The 15839-nt window shown below is 35.1% G+C and overlaps 1 protein-coding gene across 7 annotated transcripts in view; it reads right to left on the bottom strand.

The window, feature by feature from the left end:
• Window positions 1-420: 420 nt before the first annotated feature.
• Window positions 421-15839, bottom strand: part of ITPRID2 (ITPR interacting domain containing 2) — a 38687-nt gene continuing 23268 nt past the window's right edge. For 3 of the 7 annotated variants that reach the window (XM_067741322.1, XM_067741328.1, XM_067741327.1), the window contains 7 exons: window positions 14182-14259; window positions 13976-14103; window positions 13436-13586; window positions 12299-12364; window positions 10933-11394; window positions 2169-2286; window positions 421-1566 (listed from right to left, as the gene is read on the bottom strand). In XM_067741322.1, coding sequence (XP_067597423.1) covers window positions 2182-2286; window positions 10933-11394; window positions 12299-12364; window positions 13436-13586; window positions 13976-14103; window positions 14182-14259 — 990 coding nt within the window. In that variant the 3' untranslated portion in view covers window positions 421-1566; window positions 2169-2181. The remainder of the gene's footprint in view (window positions 1567-2168; window positions 2287-10932; window positions 11395-12298; window positions 12365-13435; window positions 13587-13975; window positions 14104-14181; window positions 14260-15839) is intronic. The other 4 variants (XM_067741323.1, XM_067741326.1, XM_067741324.1 and 1 more) reach the window with 4 other exon arrangements.

Raw genomic sequence — 15839 nt, forward strand, 5'->3', positions numbered from 1 at the left:
AAAAATCACTGATATCTGTATAACTATTAACGTTGGGTGTTTGGCTTATATGTGTCATTGCAATTATGAGAATCAAGTAGTCAAATTGCTGAATAATTTGGCCAAAGACTAAGGTAATATTTTAATGTCTGTTCTTTGTAGTTTAACAGTGCATTTTAAAGAAAAGTTTTATTTTGCCTCAGATGGTAATCATTAGGACCACAGAACTGGATGAGACCAAGAGGCATCAGTGTGCACTCCTTCTCCAGGGTGGTCTAGTCTTAACCATTTTTGAAAGCATCATAGAGGCCTCTTGAGGAAAAGAGAATTTTAGCCTATTAGGTTATATGCTCCAATTCTTTTGGACCTTATTTGTTACTCTTCATAGCTAATCCAAATTCTTCATGTTGTGGTTCAAGAAAAGAAATCACTAAAAACATGTTAGGCAAAATAAATACTTTATTAATTTTTTTTTTTTTAGAAATCAGCCTTTGTGTGATAATTCAGACATTTAAAAACCTTTTAGATATTCTTTCAAAGTATACTGTTAACATCTCAACCACTTTTGATTAAAACTTTACACAAAGAAATATGATAGGAGTTGAAAATTATAAATGCTAAAGAATAATTCTAATAACATTTGGTTGTTACTTTACACATTTATTTAACATATATGAAACCAAATAGGAAACTACCTTCCTTTTTTCCCCATAAACAGTTCTCACTGGTTAAAAATGAATTAAAACCATCTATTATGAGAAAAACAAATCTAAATTACTTCCATTTTGAAAAAACAAAACCAGCTTATTCATTTCTATCCATTCAAGTCACAGGCCCCATTATTTTGGCAATACTCCACTGTTTAGTCTAAAAGAAGAAACATCTCCTTATAATAAAGAAGTCTGGAAAATGCAATAAGTACATAGTGTTTAACCTAAGGCATGTTTCCAAAATAAAATAAAAAAACTACATAAGCTATAATAAAATTGCAATTGTCTTGGGTAAAGTAACAATGCTTTACAGTGTAAGAACATTAAGTAGTTTTAGGTAACATATAAATTCTATCCTACTGCTATTAGTAACCTCCTCAAGAATTAAGAGGAATTTTTACAAGAGAACAATTTTTCTTCTTGGAAGTGACACTAATTAACAGCAGTGGAGGGAAAAATCATTGGTTGTTTCAAGCTCTCAAAAAATGAATCAGTTATTGCACAGTAAATACCTCATAGAGGTCAGTGTTTTAAGAAGCTAGTCTGAAGAAATATGTTATTTATAAGTTGGTTAAGTCTGGAAGTTTTCAAGTTTTAAAATTAATTCTTCCTAGGGAATCAATTGGAAAATATTGACATACAAATAAATATTAGGCTTTTCAAATGCCTACAGTTTTGATAGTTTAGAAAAGAAAGTCAGCAAAGTGCCTAAGTTTCTATGTTTTTTAAAAAGATATGCACAGAAGAAATAAACATTGTACACTGTATACAGTAGCCCAGCTCAGCAGCAAGTATCTTCTGAAGCACAAATGACACCTCCACCAGTGTATATCATTGATAACTCCAATATCACACAGCTAATAGGACCCATGCCAATCTTAAAAAAGAAAGAGAAGTGAACATTACACATTTTTCAATTACTACTGAAAGGTCTTTAAAAGGAAGGATGAGAATATTCTGTAAAAAAATATATATATAAATATATATGTGTGTGTGTGTGTGTGTATATATATATATATATATATATGATCCTCCTTTATAAATTATGACATGATTAGATATGGGACCTATGGGATAGATTTCTTTAAAAGACAAAGATACTAAAAATTTATGATTAAGGCTTGAAATCTTGATCCATAAATTGTACATTTGAAATAACATTAAAACCAGTGCTATCAAGATAAAACTCAGGTTTGAAGGTCCCAATTTCCCCAATTCCAGAATTTATTTACTATAATGAAATTTCAATAAAATGACAAAATATCAATAATTCCTTGGAGGTTTGAGATTATGAGGTTTGACTTGCTTACACTTCAAATGAGGTTGTGAGAGGTTTTCACACTGCAGGATAACATATTACATACTTTCTATAAATCAAAATTTAGCTAGAGAAACAGACCTGTATACTAAAAAAAAAAAGTATTAAAAACTAAGTACTAATTTACATTTATCTAAACAAAGAAATTCAGAAAAATTTACCTATAAATTCCATTTAATGACTATCTTGCTTAGAATTAGATGCTTTACTTGAAGATACTGCTGCCAGAAGTCCACTTACAATTTCCCGTCTGATTTCCCCAACAATAGACTCTTTAATCTAGAATGGAAGAAGAGGAAAATAAGAATTTAACAATATGACTATAATCCATTTTATTCTATTTTCAGAAAAATAAATAGTATTTAATTCCTGCAGTCAGCTAAACTATAGAGAGAACTACAACCTTCATGTAAACCCTTCATGAAATACAGAGAGCAAGTAGGGAATCACATCCATCTATCCTCAAACTCAGATCACATTGTGAGGTCTTGTCTAGCACAACTCAGATAGCTCCATTATAAAATATCACAATTCTCAAGTTGAGAACATTAACAAACGTTAGATTTAAAAACTTCATTAGATAATTTGCCCCATGACACAAAATAACCTGAAAGAACTGATTAAATGTTAGATTCACTTTTATGTTTTTTGTTAATGTCTATCTTTGTTTGGTAACCAGCAGGATACTCAAGTATTCTCATTGTTAAGAAAACCTATTAGTGGCAAAATAATATACAGGTGTATTGCCTGTTTATACTAACTGAAAGCAAAGTATCTAAAGAAGTTATTACATATTATTCTAACCTAACATGTGCATTTTAAGTGAAAAGAAGAAATGATCATTTAGTACAATTTAATTTAAAACATAAAAAAAAATCCTCTAATCAACCATAAACTCTAAAGAAATAAATATTTATTTAATTGTATGGTACATTTGTCACCTGTCTGAAAATTTTGCTTTGGACAAGGGTTACATCATTTTATTGTTGGAAAAGGCAAACAGACCTAGGGGCAATGACAATTCCATCAAGATTTTCTTCTCCAGATGCCCAAACACTACACATGCCTATCTAAGCCTTTTTCTCTCTAATGACATAGCATCACCTCCGAATAGCCCTCTGTGAAGCCTTTAAATGTGTATTTCCTGAAATAAGCTGATAATGCCTTCCCGAATTAGCACTTGAGACACTCTCAACCAGCTTTAAAAACTTCTACATTTCCAGTTTCCTGTCAGCCTGATCTGTTCCCTTAAATGTTCCTAAGTACATCCTGAACACATCTCAATCGAAGTCTTTCCAAAAATGGCTCTGTATTAATGTCATGCAAAATTGGTACACAATACATATTTATACATAAGTATTCAGAGAAACAAATGCTCCTTAGCTACCAGCCATCTGTACTGAAACATATTTGAATAAATAGAAGCTTCTCATCTTACCTCCTACCAATATTTCTAAGCTTTAAACAACAAAACATCAAAAGTTTAAGTTCATAGTACCACAGATTCATTTTTTAAACAAATATGTATTGGATACAAATATTATGAAAACCAGAATCTCTTTGCCACAGTATACAAGTGCAAATGCCGTGTGTTGAATCAGATCCTCTGTAAATCTATATTTACAAAAGACAGTGAGTAGCAGAGTCTTTCAGTCCTGTTGTCCAATGCACATCTCATCGTACATCACTCAAAAACAAACTAGCTAGAAAGTATTCTCTACAAACCAAAATGTGTGCCAACATTTGGGGGGGTGTGGGGTACAGATATTACTGGAGTAAAGCATAAAAGAGTCTCTACCAAGGATGTTATAATCTAGATGGGCACAAAATGAATATTGTTTCATGAAATATTGAAAGGAGAAAATTATTTATTAATTCATAAATGACATAAGAACAAATTTTTAAAAATGAGAGACTAGTATGGGCTAGAAGAGGAAAAAAATAAATTCTCAGGGAATAGCAGTCTTTAACATAATAATGAAAAAGTAAGGAAAATTTCAGATAATAGTGAGGATGAAAACTACATGTAGCAAGAGCACCTTGGAGACACAGCAAAAAGAAGCCTAGCCAACAAGACAGTTCCTACTAGGTAAAGAGTACAGGGGAATTAGAATAGAAACGGGGAGCTCAAATGGAAATTAATCAATGTATCCTGGCACACAGTAAGTGCTCAATGAATGTCTGAATAAATGCATCAATGAGAGAGTGAGACAGCACATGCCTGAGAGAGACAGTATCAGACACAAAAAGGAACAGAAAGTAGAAAAACAAAGGACTACAGACTAGCACTGAAAATGACAAAATGCCTTTGATAATTTATTGAAGTAATAAATGTATGAACAAATAAATTAGTTCCAAAGTCTCCCACGCTACAGAGAGGTGGGAAGGATTAGTAGTGAGAAAATCAGTGGGATGGATGGTGAAGTCACCTTTATAACTTTCAAAAAGTAAGACAGGCTGAAGACAGACTACTTGAGATTAAGGAAGGAATGCACATTGGCAAATAAACAGGCAGACAGCAAGCCTGAAGTGTGGGGCAACACGTCCATTTACTACGCATCTACTGAGTTACTGAGTGCTTCCTGTGTGGCAGCCATTATATCAAGTGATCACTAATAGAATTGTAATAAGAACACACGCAAGCTGTGTATTTACCAAAATACATGTTAAAGCTTGCCAGATGAAGTGTAATAGATACAAAAAGGCATGAACCAAGCCTAGGAACTTCAATAAACAAAGTACTCTCTACACAGAGCAATCTATGTTTATGCTTTGATATGTAATTCTGTTCCATTTGCTTCTGTGGGCAGATGCTCATTTATTCTATTAAGTAATCTTCTTTCTTACTTTTTTTTTTTAAAGTAACTATAAACAGTTTCAGGCCACTGATTACATACATCACAGACCACCTGGGCAAATTCCAAGAGTGTGTACATGTCCCCACTACAACATATGCAATCTGCACAGGAATGGGGTATCTTTCATCTGACAAAAAGCTTAGTTATTAAATGAGTGTATTGAATATTTGCAAGAACTTCCAGTGTGTTCCTTCAAAAGAATTCTACTGCATTAAACTACTGCATTAACACATTATAAATAATGAAAGGATTCTTTTAAAAAAGTTCACATATGGTGAAATAATGGAAACAAAGGCCTGATAGACATCGTTTCATGCATCCAAGACTGCAATAAGAAAACTTCCCTGAAAGTGTCTGCCAAACATGTTTAATCCTCACCTACAAAACTGTTCAACCCAAGCTTAAATCTTTTCTTCATGAATAGTAGCTTTGTTAATGGGGTTAGAGACCCATAATTTACTGGGAAGACAATCTAATTTTCTTGGTAGCTGATACAATAAGCTTAAAAAAAATTGGAATTCAGTACCATGTATATTTAAGTAAAAAGATTACCAATTTTAAATGAACAGAATCAAGACTAATCTGAATTTTAAATATTTTGTAAACAAAGTTTAACAGAACACCATTGTAATTGAGCTAAGATGATAACCCAAATTATTTGTTTAAATTGTAAATGGCATTAGAGTAACTTATCTATTAACACATGCTTTTAAACTGCTTCAGAAGAGTTTATTTTCTTAAGGACATCAGTATTCCTTTTTTTTTAACCTGGTTCTCTGATGCTATACTTATTTATTTTTTTAAACATTTTAATTGGAGTATAATTGCTTTACAATGGTGTGTTAGTTTCTGCTTTATAACAAAGTGAACCAGTTATACATATACATATACATATATCCCCATATCTCTTCCCTCATCTATCTCCCTCCCTCCCACCCTCCCTATCGCACCCTTCTAGCTGGTCACATAGCACCGAGCTGATCTCCCTGTGCTATGCGACTGCTTCCCACTAGCTAGCTATTTTACATTTGGTAGTGTATATATGTCCATATAGACACTACCACTCTCACTTTGTCCCAGCTTACCCATCCCCCTCCCCGTGTCCTCAAGTCCATTCTCTAGTAGGTCTGTGTCTTTATTCCTGTCTTGCCCCTAGGTTCTTCATGACCAATTTTTTTTTTTTTTTAGATTCCACATATACGTGTTAGCATACGGTATCTGTATTTCTCTTTCTGACTAACTTCACTCTGTATGACAGACTCTAGGTCCATACACAACACTACAAATAACTCAGTTTCATTTCTTTTTATGGCTGAGTAATATTTCATTGTATGTATGTGCCACATCTTCTTTATCCATTCATCTGTCGATGGACACTTAGGTTGCTTCCATGTCCTGGCTAAATAGAGCTGCAATGAACATTGTGGTACATGACTCTTTGAATTATGGTTTTCTCAGGATATATGCCCAGTAGTGGGATTGCTGGGTCATATGGTAAGTCTATTTTTAGATTTTTAAGGACCCTCCATACTGTTCTCCATAGTGGCTGTATCAATTTACATTCCCACCAACAGTGTATGAGGGTTCCCTTTGCTCCACACCCTCTCCAGCATTTATTGTTTCTAGATTTTTTGATGATGGCCATTCTGACTGGTGTGAGATGATATCTCATTGTAGTTTTGATTTGCATTTCTCTAATGATTAATGATGTTGAGCATTCTTTCATGTGTTTGTTGGCCATCTGTATATCTTCTCTGGAGAAATGTCTATTTAGGTCTTCTGCCCATTTTTGGATTGGTTTGTTTGTGTTCCTGATATTGAGCTGCATGAGCTGCTTGGAAATTTTGGAGATTAATCCTTTGTCAGTTGCTTCATTTGCAAATATTTTCTCCCATTCTGAGGGTTGTCTTTTCGTCTTGTTTATGGTTTCCTTTGCTGTGCAAAGGCTTTGAAGTTTCATTAGGTCCAATTTGTTTATTTTTATTTCCATTTCTCTAGGAGCTGGGTCAAAAAGGATCTTGCTGTGATTTATGTCATAGAGTGTTCTTCCTATGTTTTCCTCTAAGAGTTTGATAGTGTCTGGCCTTACATTTAGGTCTTTAATCCATTTTGAGTTTATTTTTGTGTATGGTGTTAGGGAGTGTTCTAATTTCATTCTTTTATATGTAGCTGTCCAGTTTTTCCAGCACCACTTATTGAAGAGGCTGTCTTTTCTCCATTGTGTATTCTTGCCTCCTTTATCAAAGATAAGGTGACCATATGTTCGTGGGTTTATCTCTGGGCTTTCTATCCTGTTGCATTGATCTATATTTCTGTTTTTGTGCCAGTACCATACTGTCTTGATTACTGTAGCTTTGTAGTATAGTCTGAAGTCAGGGAGCCTGATTTCTCCAGTTCCATTTTTGTTTCAAAAGATTGCTTTGGCTATTTGGGGTCTTTTGTGTTTCCATACAGATTGTGAAATTTTTTGTTCTAGTTCTGTGAAAAATGCCAATGGTAGTTTGATAGAGAATGCACTGAATCTGTAGATTGCTTTGGGTAGTAGAGTCATTTTCACAATGTTGATTCTTCCAATCCAAGAACACAGTATATCTCTCCATCTATTTGTATCATCTTTAATTACTTTCATCAGTGTCTTATAGTTTTCTGCATACAGGTCTTTTGTCTCCTTAGGTAGGTTTATTCCTAGGTATTTTATTCTTTTTGTTGCAATGGTAAATGGGAGTGTTTCCTTAATTTCTCTTTCAGATTTTTCATCATTAGTGTACAGGAATGCAAGAGATTTCTGTGCATTAATTTTGTATCCTGCTACTTTACCAAATTCATTGATTAGCTCTAGTAGTTTTCTGGTAGCATCTTTAGGATTCTCTATGTATAGTATCATGTCATCTGCAAAAAGTGACAGCTTTACTTCTTTTTTTCCAATTTGGATTCCTTTTATTTCTTTTATTCTCTGCTTGCTGTGGCTAAAACTACCAAAACTATGTTGAATAATAGTGGTGAGAGTGGACATCCTTGTCTTGTTCCTGATCTTAGAGGAAATGGTTTCTGTTTTTCTCCATTGAGAATCATGTTTGCTGTGGGTTTGTCATATATGGCCTTTATTATGTTGAGGTAGGTTCCCTCTATGCCCACTTTCTGGAGAGTTTTTATCATAAATCCATGTTGAATTTTGTCAAAAGCTTTTTCTGCATCTATTGAGATGATCATATGGTTTTTCTCCTTCAATCGTTAATATGGTGTATCACATTGATGACTGATTTCCATATACTGAAGAATCCCTGCATTCCTGGGATTAAACCCCCCTTGATCATGGTGTATGATCCTTTTAATGTGCTGTTTGCTAGTATTTTGTTGAGGATTTTTGCATCTCTGTTCATCAGTGATATTAGTCTGTATTTTTTTTTTTTTTAAGTATTCCTTCTTATGCCTTGTTTGATCTACTACGTATTTTGCTTGCTAAGTCCTTCTTTGTAGACAGTTAAAAGGGTCAATACTAAGCCAAAGTTTGTCCAAACTATGCCAAATTCTGAATTAGGGAGTTTCTAGTTAACAGGTTTAATAACAAATTCTGAAAAATTCTTCAAACATTTGCCTTGCATATCAGTCTTCAAATTATAAAATCTTCCATATTTGATGGGATGTTCTTATAAACGATTAATTCTCTAGCACCACCACATTATGATGGAAACAACCAACTTTTCTACATGTATGCTATTTTCTATCAGCCAAAAAAATCAATGTTCTGGCTTAGGGATGCTTTACACCCAGGAAATTACTTACAGCACATATCAGGCCATCCATTAACAACTTTAAAAATGAGGATTCAAGTGTGCATTAAGGGAGTATTTGTGCTAAATGAGTACATAAAGTCCAGTTTCCAAGGAAAATTTTCAAACCAAAACAAGCTAAAGGGAACAAAAATATCACATTTCTGGGCGGGGGGAGAGTACCTTAAAACTTATTTCCTCAGTTAACATATATATTGTGGAGAAAAATAATTTTTTGAGTAAAACTCAATTCTACTGAAAAATTGATCTTTGATGTGAAACACATAAATAAGAATGAATTATAATCAGTCACACCTAACTAACTGAGCAAGGTAGATGTACAGACCCTGCTAAATATCTGCCAGCCACAATCAACCTACAAAAGTAATTACATTTGTAGGACAAATAAATTTATAGAATTAAGACCTTTTAAGTTGGTAATTCATGTCATGAAAAGAAATTACATACATGCAGTCTCATCTGCTAGAATGCTTGTTTTGTAAATGTGAATTTGTCTGAATGTCAGTTGAACCAGGGAACAGATTACCCAAACTGTACAAACATTAAACACCTACCAGCTATGTCAGTTCACTGTGTTATGAAGCGCACCTATCTGCATCTGGCATTAAAACTTTCTGCTGGACTACATGTCACCCTCCTCCACCACTCCACAATAACTCACAAGCTGCAACCCTTCCAAAGTCCAATTCCACAAGCAAGTTTCAGGTCTTTTTCAAGGTAAAGTGTCACATTATTGCAGTATGTTATGTATTTCTTAACCATTTAACATTTATAAAATAGTGTTACTGTTTTTATTAGGTTTTTACCTTTTTAAAAACATGTCACAAGTTTTGAGTGTTATGCTTCTAATACTATTTTCCCCATAAGCTCTGTGTTTTTATTATACAAATTTGCATAGCACAACGATTTTTAGGAATGCATATATCATACTATATAACAAAACTGAGTATTTTCAGTATACTTCTCAAGCTACTATCATGCAGCTATAAATGGTGGCAACTAATACACATGAACTAATCTTTGGACCCAGAGGATCAATGGCCCATTTGAAGGAATATTTTGGTCTGTTGCCACCATTATTGACCTATAACCACTAAAAATTTGTTTTATGCTATTCATGAGTTAATTCTAAAAATATGTTAAGTTCACGTTAACTGAATTTATTGGAAATACACAGATTAAAAAGAGGGAGTCACTGACACTAATTATTTCTCTGGCTCAGTTTGATTTTTTCCAGTTCTAAATTCTTAGTTCTCAATACATTATACCAAATGATTTCTGTATGATTTTTCAATTGTTTCCTGAGTTAGTTAGTCTTATTTACCTTCCTACTGGATTTTAAGCTTAAGGATTCATGTCTCATATCTTTCTTTTACCCTTACAGAGCAGGTACTCATTAAGATACTTATAAACTTTTTTTTTTTTTAAACTTATAGGATATTCTTCTTTTCAACTATTGGAAAGAATGAATGATCCTTTTTTATCATGGATTTTAGTATCTCATTTGGAAAGAATTATGAGTAATTATGGTTCTTCCTTAGAGTTACTCTTAATACAGGGAACAGAATGAAAAAAATAAATTCAACATGTGTAATTTTTATTCCATGCACTCTATTGGATTTTGCACCCAAAGACACAATGTGATTTGAGAAGAAAAGGAAAAAAAAGTCATCATAAACATGTATCTATAGCAGTCTCCCTTTTTAAATGACATACATACTATTCCTTACCACCTGATCCTAGTGCCAAAAGCAACTATTTTACTAATTTTCTCAATTAATGTTTGCCCTTGATTACTAATCCTCCTAAGTTTCTGCAGTCTTTTTTGTAACCTACAACTATGGTTAAATATTTCAGGTCTGCATACTGCTAATCACACAGGGTAAACCTTCTTTTCATTTTGTATTTCTATCTTTGAACAACTTACATAATTTCCACATTTCTCCACCCACTAAGCCAAACAGCTCAAATTTTTTTTACTTCTTAAAATCTCAACACCATTTTTTTATGTCAATTGACATTATTAAATGACAGCTTTTAATCCTGGAAGAGATCTAAATTATAATCCCTAATTTTACAAAGGTGGAAACAGAGATCTAGAGAGTTTGTCATATGTTCACTTATTTGAACCCTACATATGCCTTCTTCATAGATACTTAATAGACACAAATTGGATCAATGGGAAAATTACTGAATACAGTGAATCAAAGGAATAGCTTATAAATAATGTTCAAACAAAACCTACTCCAAATAAACTAAGCGTAGATTTTACTCACCTCCCTTATGACTTGCTGTAACTCATCTTGCTCCACATTTTTATGCATTTCCTCAGCAGCTGGCAATAATGAGATTCTTCCATGCTCTTTCTCCACTTCAGATTTAGGTCCTACAGCCTCTGAGGCTTCTTCAGCTGCAAAAACTTCCTCAGAATTTTCCATATCTGGAGGTGTCTGCACAGAGCCTGTTCTAGAAGGAGCAGTTGGTGTTAAGGCCACCGACGCTCGGAATACTTTCTTGCTTGGTACCAGATGGGTTTTGGGTCTGCCCACTGAGTCACTAGAAGGTACTCCAGTTCTATTGGCATGAGAGGGACCAGAACATACAGAAGATGACTCTGATGTTGCTTGGGAGAAAACAGATTCTAAGCTTTCTCCAGGAGGAATTTCAAATCCCATTTCTCCAAGGCCCAGGCCCAATTCAGACTTCAGATATGACTGTTCCCGCATCAGTTCAGAGACCTGGAGATGAGAAAAATTGTAATTCTTCTCTCTTGAAATTAAGATTGGTAGTTAAAAGAAGATTAAAATCCTAGGTGTGATTACTGCCCCAAATCACTTAACTTGTAAAGACATGATTCTAATGCATTTATTTAGTTACTACTCAATTTCATTTGCAAAAATAGCAAGGAAAATTTAAATTCACAGAGATCAAGCCATGAAATGTGTAACTAAACTATAGCTGGATGAAATTTTACTTGGTCCCACACAGGGGTCCAAATTACTTATCAAGAAGAGTAACTTGGGCTTCCCTGGTGGCGCAGTGGTTGAGAGTCCGCCTGCCAACGCAGGAGACACGGGTTCGTGCCCCAGTCCGGGAGGATCCCACATGCCGCGGAGCGGCTGGGCCTGTGAGCCATGGCCGCTGGGCCTGCGTGTCTGGAGCCTGTGCTCCGCAACGGGAGAGGCCACAACGGTGAGAGGCCCGCATATCGTGAAAAAAAATAAAAAGAAGAGTAACTTGTAAAAAATAAAATAGCTACTCATAATGCCCCCCAAATAAACTGACTTGCTTAAAAAATAATAAAAATCATACTTTTGTTCAAAAAGTAGTCATCTTACAGATCCAATTACCAAAAGGACCTGGAATCAGACTGTGAAAGCACATTTCCTGGAGCATGAATTACTTTATATGATGCATTATTTCCTTTAGACCACAAAGATAAATCACTTTTGCAATTAACTGGCTCTTCAGTGGCCAAAGATGGCGGTGGACTTTCAGAAGTGCCCGAGTCACTTCTAATCAATTTAACTAACTTATCAAATTCTGTATTTTAAAAAAAATTCATCTACATTAGGAAAACTGTGTGTTTATGAAATATTATATCATTCCCTTCCCCAGTGATTTAAAAGGAAAGAGGCTTACTGGTTCCATTACATTCAATGGAGAAGGGCATGACAAGTTATCAGCGCTTCTACTGCCACACATTCCCTGAAAAAGTAAGAACAATATGTGTGTGTGTGTATTTTTTCAAATTGCAAGTGTTTTATAATGAACTAATTATTGCTCTGAAGCAGTCCTTTATGTCACAAAGGTCAGTCTAAACTGTCACAGGATCCTATAAAATGTGTTACTGTGACTGAAGTTTGTATAGAAGATGTTCTGATTCTCTGCTCTCACCAACACACATTTCTCAGAATAATGGATCAAAGCCTTTTATGGAAAAAGATATTCATTGACAATACAGGATATTCTTAGCCTATGCTATACATATATATGTGTATACACACACACATTCTTATTCTACTCCATATGTGTGCATATATATGCGTGTGTATTCATGCATTTATTTTTAACAAAATCAGGTATGTTGTTCAATTAACAAAGAGAAAATTCAGTATTTCAACATTTCAAAACAGTATATTCTACGACTGAAAGATTTTGGCAAAAATAAGAATACAACTGTTGGAGTTCAAATTGCATGGAAAGGAACCTTAGGAGTAAGAACAGTGGTACAAAATAAAGAGAAACAGTGTTTCTTTCTATTCTCTTGGTTGAATACATGTTTCTCTGCTTTTACGAAGATATCATTTGATTCCTTAAAAAACATAAAGAATGGAAAAGAATCCAAAATAAAGGGAATGTTTAAAGGAAACAGTTTTTTTTTCCAAAGGCAAGAAAGGGGGAAAAGAAGTCTAAGTGAAATATATATATTACATATATCTGTGTTCTTCACAGTTACATGCAATGATTAACATCTATATCAGTCATATGTTAACCCACTATCATTTTCCCTTTAAAATCCCTAAACTTTTGTATTGCTCCTTATTTTCTATTATTAAAAATTATTTTTCAATGTATTTCTAAATATACTAAACATTTAAGAAAATAATTACAACTTGCACATTCCACTGATTTGTGGGAAAGGCTCCTTAAAAACTCTGCATGTCTCTAATGCCATTAAAATAAGTGTTTTTAAATTGAGACATCTGTCCTAAATTGTGTGGAACATTATAAACAAGTCCTGAGTGAAAAACCTATGCACAACTCAAGGTAGCGTACCGTGAGTGCTGAGGAGCGGAAGGGCGAAGGCACACTCACAGCGTGAAGCTGCTCCTCCAGCCCCAGCAGACGCTCCTCCAGCTGCATCTCCAGGTCCTGAAGTTCCATTCGGACTGAATTTCTCAAGCTCTGGAGCTGATCAACTTCATATCTATCAGTAGGCACAAAGTTTGGAAAAAGCAGTTTGGAGATTCAGTGTTCACAACTCTCTCACAAGCTTTCAGAAGGCACTGAACTCCAAGTTCTATAAATTAGCACAACAGCGACTGCAATAGGTATAACCACTGGGAGAACTGGTTTTTCTTCCTCTCTCCTCGATTACAAGTATCCCAAACAATAAAAACAGATTGCAACCACTATCTTCCTCAATCCACCAAAGGCAGAGAAGTTTACCTAGCAGAACACTATGCCCAATTTTATTTATACTGGTTCACAGACTACATAAAGGGTACACAACAGTAGAAATAAAACCCAGCTTCAAAAAAAAAGTTAACAATGCTTTTTAGAAAGAAAAATATTTTGAGTCCAATGAACTTTTACCTTTCGTCCTCAGTCATATGATGATAAACCATGGTTTGCTGACGCAGCACTGCCAATTCTAAATCCATCATTTGCGTTCTAAACAAATTCAGGCTCCGCCTCATTACTTGGAGCTCCTGAAAAGTATTCTAAAATACATTACAACAGCATTAACTTCTAAATCACACAAATTATTTTGTAACACAGAGATTTAAGTAAGAACTTACTTCATAAAGAGGTAGAACAGATGACTTCTGAGTACTATAGGGAGCAGCAGCAAGATCAGGCCCTCTCATCACAGGGTGCTTCAAAAGAGTGGAAGTATGATTAGGAATCAATGTTAAAGTGACTGCTTCCAAATTATCTAAGGTATTAAAAAGGCAGAATTTGGGGTCTACATATTTTTCTCTTTGAGGCAAAAAACAAAAACCACTTCATGTTATAAGCAGGAACCAAATAAATCAGTACCCAATGCTACCCACTACTCCTATCTGTTGAAGGTTATAAGTCAGTGTATTGGAACGGGAAAGAGGCAAAGGAACACAAATAGTTCAAACCTATGTCTTACAGGACCTCTCTCTTGCCTTGAGAAAGCAGAAAAATAAAAACAAAACTCAGAAATGTAGAAGCAATAGCAAATATCATTCTGAGATTACAGAAATTACTAACTTGGCTGGAGAAAGTAGCAAGCAATCATCACACTCATTCTTAGACATCTGAGTATCTACTATGCTTCACTATTTTAGGCAGTGAAAAAGATAAAAGGAAGTAAAAGTCACTTCCAGCCTTCAAGTGTTCTCACAGTGTAAGAAAAAAGAGAAAACAGAAGTAAAAAAAATATATATATATAATATTGGCTGGGGGCAGCATGGGGAGTGCTATGATAGGAACAAGCAAAAATCCAGATTAGTTAAGTGTTCCCGACAGTGGTGACCCCTGAGCTGAGCCTTAACGGTAAAAGGGACTTGGTCAGGTGAAGAAAGGCAAGGGCGGGGTGTTCCAGCTAAAAAAAAAAAAAAGTAGCATGTGTAAAGAAACAGACACCTAGGGACACACGCCTGTGTAGAGGCTTGCATGGAGTCCAGTGTGGCTGGAGCACACACACAGGGAATGGGCCTGGAGAGAGAGGCAGAGGCCAGGTCATGAAGAGCATCTGTCTACTGAGGTGGGGTGGTGTGAGGGTTAGCTGAGTTACTGATGGGACACTGAAGAGAAGACCGCATTTAGAGCAGAACAAGTTGGCCTAGACAGGTGCACTTGAGGATGCAGGTGGACAGGACCCTGGGAATCCCCAGCTTCATATAATTGCAGCTGAAAGGTTAAATGTCTCACATGTAGATAGAACTACATTTTGTAAGGAGGAAGAAGAAACACCCACTTTCTGGTTAGACTGAAAATCATTAGGAGACAATCATGAGGATAAAATCTATACTTAAAAGAAGTTGTATTTTACTACATAACTTGAAAAGTTCCAACTTTCATTTTTACTGTCCAAGTGGCTTCCTGTCTACTATGTCACCATGATAAGGGATCTATTATATACACTCTATGCCTCTCGACTCTTAACTGAATAACCCGATCATTACATTACACTGTCATTTTCTTCATTTCCTCAACTGTCTAAATATAAGTAGTTTAGAAAGAGATTTAGAAAGGAAATGTAGGGCTTCCCTGGTGGTGCAGTGGTTAAGAATCCGCCTGCCAATGCAGAGGACACGGGTTCGAGGCCTGGTCCAGGAAGATCCCACATGCCGCGAAGCAATTAAGCCCGTGTGCCACAACTACCAAGCCTGCGCTCTAGATCCCACGAGCCACAATTACTGAGCCCACACATCACAACTACTGAAGCCCAAGCGCCTAGAACCCATGCTCCGCAACACAAGAA

The sequence above is a fragment of the Pseudorca crassidens genome, chromosome 6, assembly GCF_039906515.1.
Source record: "Pseudorca crassidens isolate mPseCra1 chromosome 6, mPseCra1.hap1, whole genome shotgun sequence".
NCBI classification, from domain to species: Eukaryota; Metazoa; Chordata; class Mammalia; order Artiodactyla; family Delphinidae; genus Pseudorca; species Pseudorca crassidens.